The sequence below is a fragment of the Notothenia rossii genome, assembly GCF_949606895.1.
Source record: "Notothenia rossii genome assembly, chromosome: 7".
NCBI lineage: Eukaryota > Metazoa > Chordata > Actinopteri > Perciformes > Nototheniidae > Notothenia > Notothenia rossii.
The window spans coordinates 19420365-19439950 of record NC_136905.1 but is presented as its reverse complement, the minus strand read 5'-3'; the positions used below and the strand labels follow the sequence as shown (position 1 = coordinate 19439950).

General features: G+C 40.2%; 1 protein-coding gene and 2 long non-coding RNA genes across 3 annotated transcripts; 1 reads left to right on the top strand and 2 right to left on the bottom strand.

The window, feature by feature from the left end:
* Positions 1–1655: 1655 nt before the first annotated feature.
* On the bottom strand, positions 1656–7602 carry tbrg4 (transforming growth factor beta regulator 4). The gene is made up of 11 exons (XM_079640177.1): positions 7466–7602; positions 6746–7161; positions 6306–6626; positions 5933–6107; positions 5337–5494; positions 5131–5241; positions 4892–5036; positions 4147–4389; positions 3874–3985; positions 3622–3736; positions 1656–2195 (listed from the first exon to the last, which is right to left on the bottom strand). Exons 2-11 carry the CDS (start codon positions 7154–7156, stop codon positions 2094–2096), a joined length of 1893 nt encoding a protein of 630 aa, XP_079496303.1. The 5' UTR covers positions 7157–7161; positions 7466–7602; the 3' UTR covers positions 1656–2093.
* A 930-nt stretch (positions 7603–8532) lies between these two features.
* On the top strand, positions 8533–9947 carry LOC307013967. The gene is made up of 2 exons (XR_013801112.1): positions 8533–9627; positions 9848–9947. It is a non-coding gene; the product is annotated as an uncharacterized lncRNA (long non-coding RNA).
* A 650-nt stretch (positions 9948–10597) lies between these two features.
* On the bottom strand, positions 10598–14891 carry LOC307013806. Its single transcript, XR_013801071.1, has 2 exons — positions 14560–14891; positions 10598–10784 (listed from the first exon to the last, which is right to left on the bottom strand). It is a non-coding gene; the product is annotated as an uncharacterized lncRNA (long non-coding RNA).
* Positions 14892–19586: the final 4695 nt, after the last annotated feature.

Here is a 19586-nt window from a genome sequence, read left to right as displayed (position 1 = left end):
GATTCTGAAGGGGAACTGCAGTATCCTCTCCTCATGACCACATTTCAGCTCCTCCCTTCCTCCCTCCCAATTTCCTGCCCCTCCTTCTCCTTCGATGACTGGATCTTGGGGGATGATGTCAGCAGATTTCCGCTGTACTCTCAGTGCTGCCCTCAACCTTGAAGGAAAGGACCAGTACTGCAAAAACAAGAGGACAATGGAGACATCAAGCAGAGGAGAGGGCTTCAAGGAAAATAAAACCAACATGGAGAAAGAGAAACAGAAAATATGGACAATTAAAAGGGAAGAAGCAAAACCTAGAAGTGTACTGCTAACTGTGCCATCTGCCTCCTGCTCTGATTGCATCCCCAAGGAATCAACATGGAGACCTAAGGGCGAGCTACAGCATCTGTCTCTGCTCTTCTTCACATATCCAGCCCTCTCTTATGTCATTTACTTTCATAGATCAAAAAGTCAGGGGAAAATAGACATAAAAAGAGAGAGAGGGGGCGACAGCACTGTGCTAAATGATCGGCAATGGTAGTTTCCATGGCAACCTAAAACCCATGATTCCCATGATAAAATTGCCAGCTCAGCAGAAGTGCTGCTTTGTTGGATAATGTCTAATAGCTTGGTAAACGAATATACCTGCCGTTAACTTTAGTCAAAGCAGGAACAGTAAATTTGAGCAATATCTTTAGTTACACATTAAAATACTGTTTACTTGATTTATTGAGTAGTAATACATCACCATTAAGCTATAAAAAGGAGGCAGGCTGTTCCTGCACCCTGCTATATTATCAGACAGGAGATATACTATGACCAAGGAGTTCAATACTGGAAGTGCTAGCTTAGCTTTTTGTCATCAGTCAATCAATTGATCTATGAATCCACAACTATCAGGAAGGAGGTAGATACAATGGCCCCAGATCATGTGATGATTCATCAGCAATTCATTTTCATGTTTGTTTTTTCCTTTAACTTCTTTTGCTGCTTTGGCTTTGTATTATTCGTTGGCTCCCTCTCAGTTTGTTATTTTCCCCGGCTTGCATTTGCTAGTCTTCCTCCCTCTGCCATTAAACAGACTCTAATGTCAGGGTGCTGCTGCCCATGTTGTTGTGTAAACAGCATCAGGGGTCAGCAAAATATGTATCCGAGAAGTGTACCCATGCTGTTTCATCAAGATACGGCTGTTGCCCATAAACATATTTAATTATTTTTCAATTTCAATGTATCAAATTGTACACAGGACTTGAAGAAAATTAAACAAGAAACATGTTCAATATTATCCACCTCCTAAACTTGCTTGCTAAAATGTAGTGATTTTAACATACTTTGAGCTAATATACAGTACAAGAATAACCTAGTGGCACAATAAAAAAATCACAGTAGTTTGCTAGCAAAGCTGAGAAGACAACCTCTCATCACAACACTGTATGCAGATTTAATAAATGTTTGCCAATATCACTGATGCAGTCAAAAACCAAGTAGACCAGAGGTGTGCCACTAGCTGAATACATGTGAAATTGATCACAACAGATCTGAATGTCACACCAAACACAACACACTGCAGCAGGCCCCTGACTGTGCCCCTATGAAAATGTCACACACATCTGGCAACTTCCTGAATCTAAACCCAAGGCATGCATGTGAAAATTAAAAGACAAAACATAACCTAATAATAATAAAACAATTTATTATTTCACAATATGACACACATTCACAGAGATTTCCAAGTTTTCCAATCTATTCAGATGCTGATATAAACTCCATATTTTGGCCAACATTCTACAAACAGCCTGGGAGTTTCTCTTTTGTTTCTCTTGATCATCACATTCCTACAGAAGGACATTGCTGTTGTTTTATTTCCGTCTCTCTCTCTGGCTCCTAAACTCTTGCTTATCATCACCATGGAAACAGGGAAAGCCCCACAAGTTGCCAAGGGAACCAGAGTGAAAATATTATTTTGGTTTTCTTAAAAGATATGAGAGCTTTTCTGCAATACGGCTCCATTCGAAGTGTGAATGTGGGCGTACATATTCTCTGTGGTCCCACTTGATTGGGAAAGCTCTTATATAGCTGAGTCTGCAAATGTGCTAAAATGATTGTTGAGTTCACTTGGCCATGTCCTCGGCCACAGCCTTCCCCATTTTATCCTTAAGGTATGCCATTCTCTGCCGGTCTGTGTTCAGCTCCTGCCAATCATAATATGGCACCTGAAAGAGGGCAAACAGAATCATTTAACAGACATTTCTTTAAAGAGCTACTGAGCAACCACCTTACGATTATCAGTGAGTGCTTAAGAGAACACACTTGTAAAATGTACCTTATAGTCATATTTATTGACGCATTTAAAACAGATACAGTGTTGCTTTCTTGGTCTCAGGTAGACATAGTTGCCCTGATAACAGATCCTGCAGCATTGCAAACATAGGAGGCAGGTGAAGACACTATTGGCTAAGGAGATTGTACTAGATGACAGAGAGCTCTTGGATTGGCCTAGATGAAACAGAGATGCGGCAGGAGCTCTATTTATACAAAAGACTGCAGCGTAACCCACCTGACTCTCATTTCTACTAAAGCTTCGGGTCTATTGTTTGCAAAGCCTACGACTGTCAGATCTAGAAGTGGCAGTGCTGCTTCTCAGTCTCTATTCATTGGAACAATATTCAATAACACAGCAAACACAACAGAAATGTTATTTTGGAATTATGGAGTTTGTTATATCAGGAGACCCTATATGAATAGGGATGGGTACCGAGCCCCGGTATTAAACGGGCCCCGAGGCTGAATTATTAAAGACCGTGGTACTGTTAAGCTCCGACGTTATCTGTCTTTTTATCATATGTATTATTGCTACACAAACATTATATTGCCGTTTGAGTGTCGCCAACTCCGTTTCTAATACGCAAAAAGACTGCAAAATGCTTCGTTGATTATTTTTTGTATTTTCGATCTTTCCAATCCAGACGAGAGATCTCTCTCCCCCGCCTGCTTGCGAGGGGGCGGGGAAGTTTACACACACACGCAGCTGCTACATATAGCAACACACACACACACACACGGAGGAGATGGTGGAGAGAACGCGCTCCGAGGTGTGGTTAAACTTTACCCGTCTCGATGTGGACAATGCTCGACAATGCAATTGCATTGAGAAATGCACCGGGTTCGACTGTCTTTCTAGTAGCTCTGTAGCCCCATCCACGAGTAACGTTTCCACGTCAGGTGTTATGTATGCTAGCAGCAACACACAGAGTTAACTCAATTATAGAAACATGGGTTAATGATTAGAGGTAAGAGTTATTTATTTTGTTAAAGTTTCAGCTCTTCTGTTTACAGTTCTGTCATCAGATTATTAATACGATTTGTTAAAAACATTGTTGTTTCTTTTGATGTGAAATATTATGTACCGGTATTTAATTTAAATAAAAAGCAATGTTAGTTTTGTTCACAATTTGTTTAGTTAGTTTACCTTTTTTTTTCTTCAAAAGAACCGATAAGAGTACCGTTAAAGGACCGGACCAATAAGCGGTACCGATAAAAGTAGCAGTACCGTTAAAACCTTAACGATACCCATCCCTATATATGAATGGTTAGAAGAGAGTTACTTGAAAAAAATGCACAAACACCGCCACTCCCTACCTCCACTGTGTTGAAGCCAGCCAACTGAAGATGCCGCTTCATCATGGCAAAACGTCCTAGGAGGTCTTCGCTCTTTGAGCAAAAGTTTGGAAATTCCCAACCCAAGAAAGCAAGCCTAAAACGTGTGAAAAAAGAGCAAAAAAAACGTTAGACTGCTACAGCAAATAAAAAGCAGATGCAACATTTAAAAAAGGTAAAAAGGCAAAAATACATCAACAATCAAAGCCCACAGGATTCTCCTCTATGACTAACCTGTGTGCCCCTTTAGATAAATCCTTGTCTCCTCCTTCACTGTGAAGATGAGGGGCTTTCAGCATCGTTAAGTCAATTGGCTTGTCGTCACAATCCACGACCAGTTCACCATCTAGTGAGAGAAGGGCATGTCAGATGTAAAAAACCTCACTGATTCAATGACATAACTGTAAATGTTACGTTCAGTGTAAAAGTGTGAAACTAATAAAAAGGGACTGACGGCACAACATGTGTCTAAACAAGTGTCTGTAATGACGCATGGGCTACCCTTACCAATAGTCCATCCATAAATAGTTTGGACCCCAGTGCGAAGGGCCTCAGTTTTCCCACCCACTAAACTCTGTAAAGTCTCTCTTAGACTCCTCTGCAGGGGGGAGAGGGGGGAGCTCCTGTCCGAGACAGACAGGGCACTCAGGGAGGGCGGCATGTCTGAGGAACCCGGATGCTCCAATTGGAGAGTAGCTGCAATGTGGAGCAGCTTCAGCTTGTAATTCTCCCATCGAGCGGGACTGCCTTCTAGAGACAGAAAAGAGAACAGAAAGAGAATGAGTGCTTCCTGCTCAATGACATCGGTGCTTTTCAAAAACACTTTAAGTATGTTTTATTAATCAATGCAATTCCGCCATCCAGCGATACAATGGGATTAATGTGACTGTCTAACCCTAGATGTATCAGTGCTGCTCTGCCATCTGCTGAGCCAGAATGGTATTCAGCCCACAGAAGACAACACATTTCAGGATGTCAAAACATTTATTCACAAGTTCAATCATTTCTGTGGTCTCAAACATAATGTCACCCACTCATTGGCCTAATCAATTGTTATGTATTTGTACCAGGGGCCTAAAACACTTTCAATAGCCTCTCTTAGTTCATAGGAGCAGGTGATATTAACGGCTGACAGTATGTATGTTGAAATACATCCGAGCTTAAAGCGTGTATATGCATATTTATAAATTCAATATTTAAAAATAAAAGATAAGTACATAAGAAAAATAATGCCCAAAGCTGTGTGTTTTACCTGATAGTCTGGTAATATGATTCTGTTGTGTGACGGGGATGATGTACTGGGGATTGGCCTGCTGCAGCACACACAGAGCCCAAACCACGTCCGTCTGCATGAAGGCCTTCAGGCCGGAGAGAGCACCCTCCAGCGCAGGGTGAACCTTTACACAAAATGGCATACAAATCATAGAAATTCAGGAAATAAGTGGAAGCGACAATAGGCAGTCCACAGATAGCCTTTGTTAGGATGAGTACCTTGCTATAGAACTCATCTCCTTTGTTTGTCTGGAAGCTCACTCTCGCAAAAGTCATGAGCAGGTTACTAAGTTGGAGAGTAGTGTAGTTCTGATCGTTTGCTGTGTAGTGCTGAAAAAAGAAACACAATGATAAGTCTGAGAGAAAAAAGTCAAACAAAATTCTAACTTCAATTCTAAATCGACTGTTATTCTAAGGTGACTCACCTCAGCAAAGGCCTCAAAGAGAGGGATGCTGAGCCATTTGAGAAAGCCCAGTGATTTGGCACAGCTAGTGACATCAGCAGGGCTGAGCTCAGGGACTCTGGGTAACAACTCGGAGGCCATTCGCTGAAACAACTGAGAATTGTGAAAATTCAACTTCCCTACAGAATGGCAAAGACAAAGTTGTTTGTGTTAGCATTATACGGCATCATACTGAGCAGACAGTGCTTTCATCTGTTCTGACATGCACTAAACATAAAGCTGTTTACTCTTGAGAATATTTGCCACCACGACAAGCGTAGATATTGGAATATTCACGGGGGTCATTCAAGATGTGACTATGCTAGGAAATTGCCCTATTTCCACTGTGGAAAACCTACCAGAATGGTTATTACATATACATGTAAGTGTGCTCTGGTGTATTTTAAGCAGCTTTTTATCTAGCATGCCATTTTTTTGATGTGTTTCAGGAAGCCTTTTGTAAACCTCGGCCAGGTACTACACATTAAATATAATTAACATTGGCTAATTCTGGCACTGTCAATTTGCTTAATGCATGCATGCATTGTTGATGGATATGCAAAAATCAATGTTATTACCGTAGGCAAAAGCCATGTCCAGTATCAGTGGAGTGGTGAAATCTGACGAGGGCTTCTGGAGAAGGTGGTAGGACAAGGCTCTGAGCAGCGGCACAGATTTGCGGCTCTGAGCTGCCAAAGATAAACAAACTCTCCGGATCTCTTCAGCTGAGAAGCCTTCTGCCAGCTCCAAAGCCTAAAAACACAGACAGATGCAAATATTTCACTGTGGTATGCCGTCATTCTCAAACCTTCAAAATCGAAATGCTTACATTTCATACTCATACTTCAATCATGGTCAAGTCCCTGGTAAGTGTAGTTAAGGAAAAGTTAACATGTTGAAACTAGACATTACTGCAGTGTTGAATTGAGATTGATGTTTTGACGCTGATACCTTGTCTTCAAGTCGGTCCATCAAGGTGGATGAGACGTGTTTTCCATTGGATATCAGTGCAATGACAGTTTTCGCATCTGCAATTTCAGTCCAGCGCAGTTCCAGCTGTTTTAACGCAGCATTCGCTATTGCCACATTCTGCGGCCCTTTCCTGCCTGTTCCCCATATTGCCAGGAAGCTCAGCTGCTTTAATGTTAGCCTGCGTATTCGCCACAGGACCTCGGTCTGGACAGAGTTGAGTACTAAGTTATTAGAGGGCAAACCAAAAATCCAAAGAGTGCGCATGAAATAGACTAGATTGCCATTCCAAATGGTAGAAACCTGGAAGAAAGCAACACACATAAATTAGTCATTTATCTTAGAAGTCAAGCTAAAGGGTTGAATGTCAGTTACAAAACAGGATAATAGTGCCAGTCCAACTCGGTATTTAGCTTCCTCACCCGCCGAGATGCAGTGTCCATCATATCCAGTATCCTTGAATCTGTTAGCAATTCTGGTTTTGGTTCCTTTAAGTCCCCTGTGCTTAGAGCCAAATGAGACCACCTCACCAGGGCACATGCTGCTTGATTAGCATTCTTTCCATGCTTTTCCCAGGCCAGCAGCACGTCCTCTGGAACTGTTGCTTTCTCCACCAAATTGTCTAGGCGGGTGCGTACAAAAGGATAGGAGTCTTCGTCGGGAACTGCCCTTCCCTCGGACATTAATCTTTCTGTGACTCTTGGCCAGCCTTGGGACCTCTGCACTCCTGCAGGTCCAGCTACAGGTGGAGGGGGGCGGGCAGCAACAGCTGTAGTCTGGGAGGAGGCCCTGCAGAGCACACGGGCATATCTGCCCAAGATGCGGCTGGCCATTGAGTCTAAGAGACAAGAGAGCACAACATAAATATGTAACTAAAATGAAGTTAGCTTCATATCTACTGTTGTAATGTTGACTACAACGACATTGCTTTTCATTATAAAAGTGAGGTTATGGAGCTGACAGTCAGACAGTGCGTTTCTTCGGTCATGTAACACTGAATGCTGACCTTGTCGCGTAAAGGAAGAGACGCTCTAAAAACACACACAGCGCTTCCATTCATAACATTGAGCTTTAATGTGAGGTAGAATAACGACAGGACTCACTCATCGCGCCATCAGATATCATATTTACATAAAACGTACCTGAAGTTTAGAGTATCTTTTCACCAAAGCGGTTCACATGGATCTGTCAGAGGGAGGCAGTCGCAAGAAAATGACGTCGCGGGCCTGTATCACGTGACTCACGGCAGCGGCTGTTATTGGGTAAACATCTTAGGCTCCTTCCTAGTGATGTGCAGAATCTTTTCAGTATCGGTTCATTTGAAGTCACACATGTAGCCTACAATGGCCCGGCTCCAGGATGAAATGACTCTTTTTTTCACAACAACGAAAAATAGTGGCAATGTAATGAATTGACACACCAGACTTTTTTCCTTCTCACTGCTCTACAATCTCTTTGCTTCTTTATTTTTATTCCGGATTATAGATAATACATTATTAGATGGCTGCACTTTGGTTAACAGACAAACATTGATTTCCTCAATTTATAAATTGACAGGCTCTGTAATTATACCATAACCTTTTCTCCTCTATCCCTTAACTCGTCTTCCTATACATATTTACTTACCTCTAGTCAGGCCAGGATTAAAGAAACATTAATCTGGTTGATTTTTTATTTTCAGGATTGAAGGTTCAAATCAAGGCCTAAAACCTGGCATTTCATAAGAAAGTGACTAATATATAAACCAAATGTAATATTGGATCAAATACTACACCAAATGGACAGACACAGATTAAAAATAAAGTCCCTTTGTCTCTAGAGTCTAACTGCCATGAGAAAAAATCACATCAATGTTCCAAAATCCGTCGCTCATTGTACCAATACGGTTGATATAACATATTATTATTATTCTAGTAAAAGGGCTCGCTTTGGCAAAAACCTGATCCATACAGGCATTGCAGCCCTAAATAATAAACTGGAACCATCATGTGCGGTGCTATCTGTAGTTGTCTGTTTTATTTTTTGTTGATGTCATATTGTTTGTTTTCACAGTGTTGTGAAAATGAATTTCCCCCTGGGGACAAATCAAATCAATGTTCCAAAATCCGTCACTAGATGTTGCTCATTGTACCAATACGGTTTATATAATACAGATTACCACAACAGTGCTGTGGAAATGAATTCCACCCTGGGGACAATAGAGAGGCGAAGTCCCTCCCCTTCCGGGAGCCTCCATGGGACCCCGGAAGCGGAAAATTATACATAGAAGTCAATGGAGAGAGAAAAGTTATCTTTTGATCCCGTTTGAATTGTGCCACGAATGACACATATGATGTTTGTCAATCTTAAACAATCATTTCCATGCAAAAAAAGTCACAGTTTGTCGTAAAACTGCTGAAATATAAGACTATGAATAATACGCAACTAGAAAGACTACAAATCCTAAATGCATTCTGGGTCGCGTAAGTGATGTCATAGGCGATAATGCTCCAAGACTGGTTGTGACTCGCAAAGCAAAGAGGAAGAAGAAGACTGATTTATTCCCTCCAATAAATATAAGAGATTGCTCCAATAAATTCACTTTTACAAGATGCCTGTGTGCTTTGTACGAGGTTGTAATCACAAAAGAGATCATACCACTTGCTCGTTCTATCGCTTCCCGTCTGATGAAAGGACCAGGAGTCGTTGGACCAAACATATCAGGTAATATACATGTTTTGCATGGAACATAGTCAAGTTAGCTACCTAGCTAGTAGCGAGCATGTTAGTTAGCATTATATTACATTACTTAGCCTTGTCATTTGTATTAGCCTTAACACGAAGTAAACCGAAATGTTAAACAGTAAGAGTATTCATGATGGTAAGTATTTTGTGAAACATTTGAAGAGTAGCCTATCGCCCCCTCCACCAGGTGCTAAGGGGGCGGGAGGTAGGCTAACCCCACATTAGTATCAGCGATCTTTTCTACTTAATGCTATCTGCACAAATGGTTAACATTGACCATTAAAAGATCAGGCAGTTCAGGGAGAGTCGAAGGAAGGAAGGCAGGCAGCTTTGCATGACATTCTTCTGGACGTGTTTCATTGTGATGATAGTGAGAGTGAGTCAATCTGTTTGTTGGAAAGACAGTAGTTGAGTGATTACTGAGAGAAAATTATTAAAAGAGATAATTATTCAGTGTTGTTACTTTAAAGTGTTGTTACTGACCTTTTTCTCTTTTATTTTCTTTACCTCACCTGTAACTGCTGAGACCCTGAGGAACAAGCACACTGGACTGACCTGCTCTGGCAACCTGATTTCCACTGTACGTAATAGTATTTGGTTATGGTATATTATTTATATACATCAAAGGCACAATGCACCCCCCAGAGACACACATGTATTGAGTGTGATATTTTGCATTGGTCATGTGAAATCATCTTTACATACTAGAAAACTGTAGGAGCGGCAACTTGTTTTGAAATTGAATTTTTAATATCCGATAATAAAGTTGATCTGTTTTCTTTATTCTTCTCTCTTCCCAGCTCCATCCATCACCATTCTCTGTTCCTGCAGGTCCTGCTTGCTAATCAATATTCATATTTTTTTACACAATTACAAATAAAGTCAATGTATTGTATGACATGAAGTTGTGCTTCATTCTGAGTCAATAATAAATTCATTCTGCCTTCAGCTGCAAAATTATTGTGGACTGCACTGACATCCATGTAGCTGCCCCCCAGTAAGATGAACCAAGCAAAGTTGACATACTCAACATACAGCTGTACTCTTAAGTTTACATGAAGAATTTGTGAAATATTGGTAATAACAGGTTTAAATGATTATTAGTAATTAATTATATAATTTTCTCATAGTAGATGAGCAGACAGGGAGCAGATGAGAAAAGCAGAACATGCAGCTGCCATTTTCCACATGGAAAAGAGAAAGGGCCAAGTGTATTTGAGTGGACAAAAGAGAAATCCCAAATACGAAAATTAAAATTATACAATTTACAGATATGTATACAAATAAATATATATCCTATATACACCATGTATAATGATGGTGTATGATGTAGAAGGAAGTGTGGTAGATAACAAGTAAATATAGAGTTACATACAGATCCATGTTACAGCAAAAGATGGAATAACTAAGAAGCACGCAGTATAATAATAATTACACGCAACAATTAAATAACTGCTCAGCATCTCCACCACAATCCCAATCTGCTGTGTCCTGTTTTCCTCCCCTCTGCATAACACCCCATCACACATACGAAACACAACGCAGAGTCCGAGGGTGTTAAGAGTATGTTTATTTAAATGTCCTCCTCTCTACTGGCCAACACAGGGAGCATATGCTGGGTGTAGAATTGTTCCAGGAGGAGGAGATTTCCATGCCATGCAGGGTCTTTGGGGATGGGGAGGATGATCGCCTCCATCGTGGTCCACAGCAGCAGAGACTCCGGTCTGTGATGTGCAGCTGTTATATAATATACAATACATTTTTTTGAAAAACATTTGATCAAAAAATAAAGATTTGGTCAGGATCTAGAGTCAGTGTGTAGTTTATTAATTAATCAATGCTCTCTACATTAGGAAAACACATACCAGTGTACCAGAGGGAGTCACACACAGCTGTGCCTAGATAACCAAACAAATTGACAACAGGGATGCAAACTCATCAGGTATGAAAAAGGTGACAAGGATCCGAGCCCCCTGACCCCACAGAATATCGGCTTTAAAATTAGGAATAACAGGATTTTAGCAGTCAGAACAACTAAAGCAGCAGTGTTAATATTAACAGAAACGCCATAGAGTCACATCTAATAGAAATATATAAAAAGCATTTATTTTAATTGTGTAGCAGTCAGTTTATAATTTTGGCAGCACTGTCATGCCTCTGTGCAAGGCTTAGTTTTTCTATCTTTATAGCCACTGGTGTAAAGTAACCAAGTTCATAAACTCAACAAGTACTATACTTGGGCACAATTTTGAGATACTTGTACTTTACTTAAGTATTTCAATGTTTTGCTACTTTGTACTTCTACTCCACTACAGTTCAGAGGTAAATTGTGTACTTTTACTCCACTACATGTATGTAATACCTTTAGTTACTTTACAGATGTGGATGAATGATGTGAAATATAATCAAGTGTTAAATCAGACTTTAGTTCCACCTGGAGTAAATCCAAAAGCTACCCTGCCTGCAGTATACAAAGTCATTCAAACTAGCTGCACCTTTACCAGCTTTGATAACACTTTAATGATCAGTCATTATAAAACATATCATATTATTCTGAAATGGACCAATCTGCAAAATGACTACTTTTACTGTCGCTACTTTCACTATATTTTGATAATAATAATTTTCTACTTTTACTTGAGGAACATTTGGAATGCAGGACTTTTACTGTAACAGAGTATTCCTACACTCTGGTACTTCTACTTTTACTCAAGTACAAGAACTGAGTACTTCTACTTTTAATCAATTTCAAGATATATACTTATACCACCTCTGTTTATCAGTGTTGGGTGTAACGCGTTACAAAAGTAACGGAGTTACAGTAATATATTACTTTTTGCTGTAACGAAGTAATGTAACGCGTTACTAATGAAATGTGGGTAATATATTACCCGTTACAATGCTCAGTAACGCAGTTACAACACATTTTAACACAACATTAAATGGTGTTTTGTTGAATGTACTAACATAGCGAGACATTCCGACACCAGACAAATTGTGCGGGTAGATTAGTAAACCAGGTGTGTTTACCCTTCAGGCTTCGCGTCGGGATCTTCGGGGCAGTTGAATGTTATGCACCCTCTATTCAAAAAAGAGAACAGAGCAAAAAATACAAACAACAAATTGTGTCAGGTGCGCGTGACCTGCTCCACTGCGCGTGCATCATTTCAAAAGTGCTTCCACAGCAGTGACACACATCTGTGGATAATCAAATACGAAAATGGTTAAAGCAACCATCACTAAACGTCAGCAACACTGCATCTACTGCAGACAGTAGCAACAGGTCAGATGGGGACATCACGTTACCCTCCGTTGTGGACACTAGCTTACTCCCGCCTGACTCGCCTCCCTCGCCCCCGGAGCAGCAGTCTTCGTCGCCCGAAACTACGCCGCCCCTCTGCGGCCCGCAGGTGCCAGGATACCACGGCAAAACAGCCTGCCCAGGTATGTCTAAACAAGTACCTGCCTGTACAGTGGGGTTAGGCGGTCATTTTGCAGCTCGTGGTATACAAATAGACAATGGAATATTCATGTGAAAGTAGTGCCATATTCTGCCATGCCTGTATAAATGTTGGGTCAAAAATAATGCATACAATAGCACAGATGCCTTCACCACGAATAGCTACAAAAATATCTCATATCCCAAGCTTATCAACGAGCTAATGTTGCAGCTGAAATGTTCTCCAGGTCACAAAGTCAACCTCACATGATGATGTGATACCAGTTTTTAAGCACAGTAAATATTCTCTTCCCAGAGATGGGACCAAGGTGATGTAGTACATGGTTTTAATAATACTTTTGCTTTTCAATGTTTGCCATTTCAAACCATGAGCTGGTTCAAATAATATTTGCCTTGATTTACAATATGTTCTCATTTGTTTTATCAGTACAGTTTTGAAGATTTTGTGCTTTTCTTTGCCATAGCCCACTTTGGACTATATGAAATATTTCAGGATTGCACTTTTAACTCACTTGAAATGTTCTCACTTGCTTGGTTTCAAAACATAACAAATGCCATAATCTGTTCATTGGGGACCATCAATGCTATTTTTCATTGCTGTTGCCGGCCACTATTGCTCATGTAAAGCTACTACTGCTGCGCCCCCTGTAATCTCAGATGCACCCTGAGTCATTTTGTTCTGGAACCGGGCCTGTACATGGCCATATACTAAACAAACTACAGAGCCCATTCCGTGTCCTGTTATGGTTTACTTCCTCTCTGCCTTCTTCTGGTGATTTATCTGACGTCCAGCGCTCCGTCTTTTAACCTCTTTTCCTTTCTCTTTCTTGATCCTCCTTAGAGATCTTCATTATAGTCCTTGACAGTGGCCTGCACTGCTGTATTAACAACGTGTCACATGTTAAGAATTTACAATCAGAATCGAGTATTCAACTAAGCCGTGTAATAAAAGTTGTTAGTAGCCTTAAGGACCTACAGTTGTTATGCTATACCACATTGCCCTTCACTGGATGTACAATAACTACATTTTAGCATTTAAAATACCTAGCCATTCTTTTGCGGTTATTTTGGTGAAAGTAACTAAAAAGTAACTCAAGTAGTGTAACTCATTACATTTCAGAGACAGTAATATTGTAATGTAACTTTTTACTTTCAAAAGAGAGTAATAAGTAATATGTAATATATTACATTTTGGAAGTAACTTGCCCAACACTGCTGTTTATAGCCTATGAAAAAAACGATTAGAAAACGAAGGCTAAAGCTAACGTTAGCAGATAGTGACAATGTATGCTAGTTAGCTAGCTCAACGATAATATTGCGACGGGGAAAAAAAACTTTTCAGTGCATATCACGCTCTGCCGCTCCGACAGGGAGCTCTACTCTGAACACCTGAACGGCCCGTTCTAACAGCTGTTCACCAGCGGTCCAGTCTGTGCCACAGTGACTCCGGACGCACAGTTAATATTAACGAACGCACCGTAGGTAATGTAGCTGCTGAAGCTAGACCATCATCGCCGAGCAGCAGAGGCTTATTATACATTATGAGCAGAGCCGACAGGCAGGAAGACTCGAGCACACAGCTCGCGCTTCATTATAATATATATAAAAAAGCTCGCGGCCGCACATTAATCCGGGTCCCAGACCCCCTCCCATACCCCAAAAATATTTTTATTGCAGATCTACAGGAATCATAAAAACGACCTATTTTGGATTCAAAACGGAGAATTTCGCCGAAAGGTGACAAGTTTGCATCCCTGGACAAGATAACCAAAATCCTTGAATCTACACACAGCAAATAAACTCAAATGACACAACGAGATGTAAAAAGGAGATCACACATATAGTCGATATAGAACTGGCCGCTTCAATCTGAAGAGCAACTAAAACAAAACACGGGAGTGTATCTTGTTCTTGTGAACACTAATGTTATCCACAGCATACACAGACACCACAAAGTTCTTAAGGAGAAAACTAGTTGCTAAAACAAAACACGTTAGTGTACCTTGTTAGCTAGCTGACATTAACCTTAGACATTGCACTCATATTACTCACTGAAACCTTGTAAAGCCGGTCCCGCATGCTGGCTCTTACAGAACCGCTCCCTTTCGTGTATGTACAGCTCTCAACATGCCCAGACTTGTAGTGATTTTCACCTCTTTTTATACTTTTTCGCCTCATTCTGAAAGAAACAGGTGAAATTTACTAACGTGACAGCCATCTTTGTGATGGTGACGCGTATTGTGCGAGACCAGAGACCTGTAGTTCACTGAGCGGTTTCACACAAAAAAAATTGTAACTTCACAGTTTTACGACACATTTTTATTTTTTTGACTTGCAAAATGTTCTTTTAATTTGACAAACATCATATGTGTCATTCGTGGCACAATTCAAACGGGATCGAAAGATGACTTTTCTCTCTCCATTGACGTCAATGTATAATTTTCCGCTTCCGGGGTCCCATGGGTCGGAAGTAGATGGGCGGGACTTCGCCTCTCTATACATCTAATCTAAACTAATTTAATATTCAATCCCGCACTTAGCGATTGAGAACATGCATTCGTAATTTACCTCGTTTAAAGCACTTTTGTTGTAATACTATGGATTTAGTTGACACTATAGCAGTTTCTTTGGTCCAATATTTCGCGGGCAGGTACATTGAATTCAAAGTTAAAGAATGGAATATTAGTCCGTCGGTGTTGTTATCAGCTGTTCCACCATGGTTGCTACCTCAACCTGTAGTAGATGCAGTGCTTGAATTGGGCCGGTACTCACCGGTACGCAGTACTGGCACTTCTGATTTTTACCCATGAAGTGCCGGTACTCAGCCACCGGCAATATACGTATTTTGTAAACGCAACGCAGCGCAAATGTGGGTCTGACTCTGCCTCACAGAGGGTGACTGGCTGTCTACATGACGTGGCCTGCCGACATTGCCACTTTCATACAGATCATACTAATGCCCTCGATTGGTCTCTGTGTGTCATTCAAGCTCGGGAGGGTGTGTGTTGGTGTATGTGTGGCGCGAGCCAGCGAGAAAGCGCGCGCACCGGTTACGTGTATTGTTGTTAGCATCTGGTGCTAGCTAGCTGCGCTAACGGATATAAGGAGCTGTTTCAACAACAAGGTGGAGGGAAAGTCCTTTGCTGTCAGACTGAGAGGCTGAAAACTACAGCTCTGGTGAGGTAAATTACTCTCTGAGTCTTTAGATAGTTCGCTTAGTTTAAGTTATCTCAGTGGGTCTCAAACGGTTCGGTCACCATTTATGTAAACACATATTTCCATTTGAGGGGGTAGTGATTAGTAAAATATGCATGAATAATACAAACAAAATGTTAACTAGGTGAAAAAAGGTAAGATAAACTTGTTGAGAGCTAAAACTAGTCTTTGCTGTTGCCTCAAAGAGGAGCAGGAGGGAGATGAGGGAGACAGGAGAGGCCGATTCAGGAGCCCAGACACACTCACAACTATAAATGAACCAAAAACAAATAAATAAACAAGTTTCAATGTTTTTTCATATTGGATATTGTATGTTATTGGTTGTGGCCATGTACTTATGATTTTATGATTATTTAAATGTATACATTTTTGTTTCATATGGGTGTAGTCTCTTTATTTCCCCCTCAAAATGCACCAGATTGATGCATTTAAGTCCAACATTTAAAAAAAATCTTACCGGGGGAGCATGCCCCCGGACCCCCCTATAGGATTTGAGGCCCGGCCCCACTGTTCCCAAATAGATTTGCAATTTTTTTTAAATAGTAACCCATCTCCATATGTTTCTTTTTGGGTAGTAGATTTAAACTAGAGGGCTATCACTTTGTGCAGCAACGCAACGCTATTGACAAATAAATCCATCAAAATGGCACAAAAACCTGGTAGTGGCCTCAGGGACGAGGAGTCATTTAACCAGCCAGTAGGAGTCAAGCTTTACTTTCTTTTATATCCATAAAGAAAAAGTAAATCTGTTTACAGTTGTTTCATGATGGATGTTGAGAGGTATCCATATATCTCTTCATTTTGCTCTCAAAGTGCACCAGATTGATGCCTCTAACTTCAATATTTTAAAAAAAATGTTCCCGGGGGAGCATGCCCCCGGACCCTCCTAGACTAGAGGCTGTCAGGTCCACTCCCCACTTATAAAAATAGCACTTTACCACTGCATCCCCTCTAATCTCAGATGCACCCTGAGTCATTTTGTTTAAGTACAGTGAGCCTTTCTAAAAATATACAGTAAAGAGACAAACCCACCAGCATTATAGGATATACTATGACTTTGTGCCAAATACTTGTTGCTGATTTAGAATACTGGCACCTTTTTTATTCCAATTCAAGCACTGAGTAGATGTATCCTTGTTGAAAAGGTTACATTCAATGAAAAGTAAAATCAATGTGCAGGCTTACGTGAACACTGTTCTACATGAACAATATGGGCAGTTTATACAAATATTTACTGATGGATCCAAAAATCCAGAAAATTGTCAAACTAGTTGTGCATTTTATGTTCCTGAATTAAAGGTCAAAGTGAGAAAGCGAACGAGTGATCACATTGCAGTATACAGTAGAGATGATATCTCACAAGCACTTCAGTGGGTAGAGGAAATACAGTAATTTGCTCTGACTCCAGCGCAGCTCTGGAGAGTATAAACAACTTATCTTCAGAATGTCGTCAGGATATTTTACATGACATTTTCCACATCATGTTTAGGTTAGTTCATTTGGGAATTGTTGTTCAATTTGTGTGGGTTCAGTGCATGTGGGAATTAGAGGGAATGAGGTAGTTGATCAACTGGCAAAATGTGGTTTGAAAGCAAACCAGATTGATATTATGGTACCCATCAGTAGAGCAGAAGTCAAATCTGTTGCAAAAGTTGTTATCAAGTAACAATGGCAAAAACTATGGGACAGTAACACCAGGGCCGTTTCTAGCTTTTTGGGGGCCCTATGCAAGATGCTGTTTGGGGCCCTAGTTTTTACAGTGTGTGTTTTTAACTACAATGGGGGGGATTCCGAAGCCTTTAAGATGATCTGTGGAGATGCATCAATCTGTTACACTTTAATAGGAAAACAGGCTAATTTCACGAAAAACAAGTAATTGAAAATTACCAAAAATGATATTAAAAAGGTAAACAATAAGGCTCCTCTATGTCAATAAATGCAAGAGATGCAGCCTTTTCTCAACAATGTTTAATTTACATTTTTCATCTTCCTCAGACGTCACTCATTGGCTGACAGCCCAACGATGATTTGAACTTTATCAACCCAACAACACAAGCCAAAGCTTTGCTATCATTGAAGTTTAGTCGTGTTTATATCCTACATTGGGTTTTTAAGCATATAATGCTTCACCGAACACAGGAGGGGGCTTGGCTGTCTACAAATAAAGACGGTTCATTTTAATTCTCCCTAAATATATTGAGGCTGAACCTGAACTTTGAATTCTCTGCTCCCATCATAATCTTGGCGATCTTTTTTTGAATGCAGAATCAGAAATACTATGTTACTGGTCTGCCGTTAATAAATTATCCCTTAATGTGGCAAAAACAAATTACATGTTATTCAATACAAAGTCTGAGTAGAAATGAATACATTATACGGATTTGCAATACCGAGAAAGAAAAAGTTGGTGCATGTACATTTTTAGGACTGCTTGTTGACGAAAAACTCAATTGGAAGCACCATATAAATGAAGTACAGACTAAACTGTCAAAAACAATAGGTATTTTGTATCATACTAAGAACATTCTTGAAGAAAGAATACTCTTTATAACAGTCTATTTCTACCTTACCTTTACTACTGCTCCGAAATATGGGGAAACACGTACTCAACAAATCTACAAAAAAAGATAACATCCCAAAAAAAAGTATAACGAATAGTCTGTGGTGTCGGTAAATATGAACACACAACTCCCATATTTAAAAAAACTCAATCTATTAAAATGTGTTGACATAGTACAGCTTAAAACAGTAGGCCTACTGATTATGCACAACATTTTCCATAAGAAAATGCCTGATAACATTCAAAAGCAGTTCCAAACCACAGCGTGAACATATGAATAATGTTAAAAAAGTCACTTGAAAAGAAGTGTTTTTTTTTTTCTTTGTACTCCTTCATTTCTATACGTTTTTGATGCAATAATGCCGATGTTGTATTAGGATGATATATATGTATATAGGAAGAAACTGCCCTGAGTAACACTAAAGGAAGACATTTATACCAGATGGGGGAGTAGTAGAAGAGAACAGAGCATTAACAGCAGGATAACATTGGGTCACTCTGGATTCAATTCAACAATGCATCTGATTGGAAAACATCCAAATGGCCAACAACCAGAGACAATACATCATGTATTTTTTAGCTGCCCGGATTATAACAGACAAAGACTCATTCTGAAAACTGCACTGGAACAACATAACATCAAGGACATGGATTTCAAGTCAATATACGAAAGTAAATCAAGAAATGAAGTAAACAAGCTGATTTTCAAGTTCCTCAAAAACACTGGTCTGAGGACAAGGATTTAATATGAACATTTAATAAATCAATAGTAGGTGGCGACATATGCTCCAAGTGGAAGCGATTCGCCATTAAAGAAAAAAGAAGAAGAAGAAGTAGTAGAAGAAGAAATACGCTAACGCTACAAACAGGCACAACACTACTTACTATGTTTTTACAGACATGTGACATTTGATTTCACCTTGCTCTATTTTTTTTAACGCACTTTCAAAAACGGGAACATTTTCGGGAGTTTCAACCGGGTACCGGCCACCGAAAACGGGGACTCTGCCCAGAAAACGGGGAGGTTTTGGTCACCCATCCGACTGTGTTTACTACGGAGCCCCCTAAGGGACATGGAGAAGAAAAAAAAATGTTTGGCCAGGCCTGGCCTGTCATAAAATGCCCCCCCCCTCCCCGAAAAAAAGGTTTCTATTAATCCCACCCTCACACATTTTTCAGGGTATGGTTCTAGGACTGGTACCAATAAATGGAGCAAGTTTCATGAATGTGACACTTTTATTTTGTAAGATAGCAAGGGGGGGCATATTGTGATGGCCAGGCCTGTCATAAAATGCACCCCACC

What these genes read in the sequence shown, in the direction of transcription:
- tbrg4 (XM_079640177.1), bottom strand. Translation starts at nt 7,156, where the DNA reads ATGGCCAGCCGCATCTTGGGCAGATATGCCCGTGTGCTCTGCAGGGCC. An exon ending in GGACATGGCTTTTGCCTACG is followed by an intron (nt 5,495 to 5,932) that starts GTAATAACATTG and finishes GCCATTCTGTAG; the next exon opens with GGAAGTTGAATTTTCACAAT. An exon ending in TCATATTACCAGACTATCAG is followed by an intron (nt 4,390 to 4,891) that starts GTAAAACACACA and finishes TTCTGTCTCTAG; the next exon opens with AAGGCAGTCCCGCTCGATGG.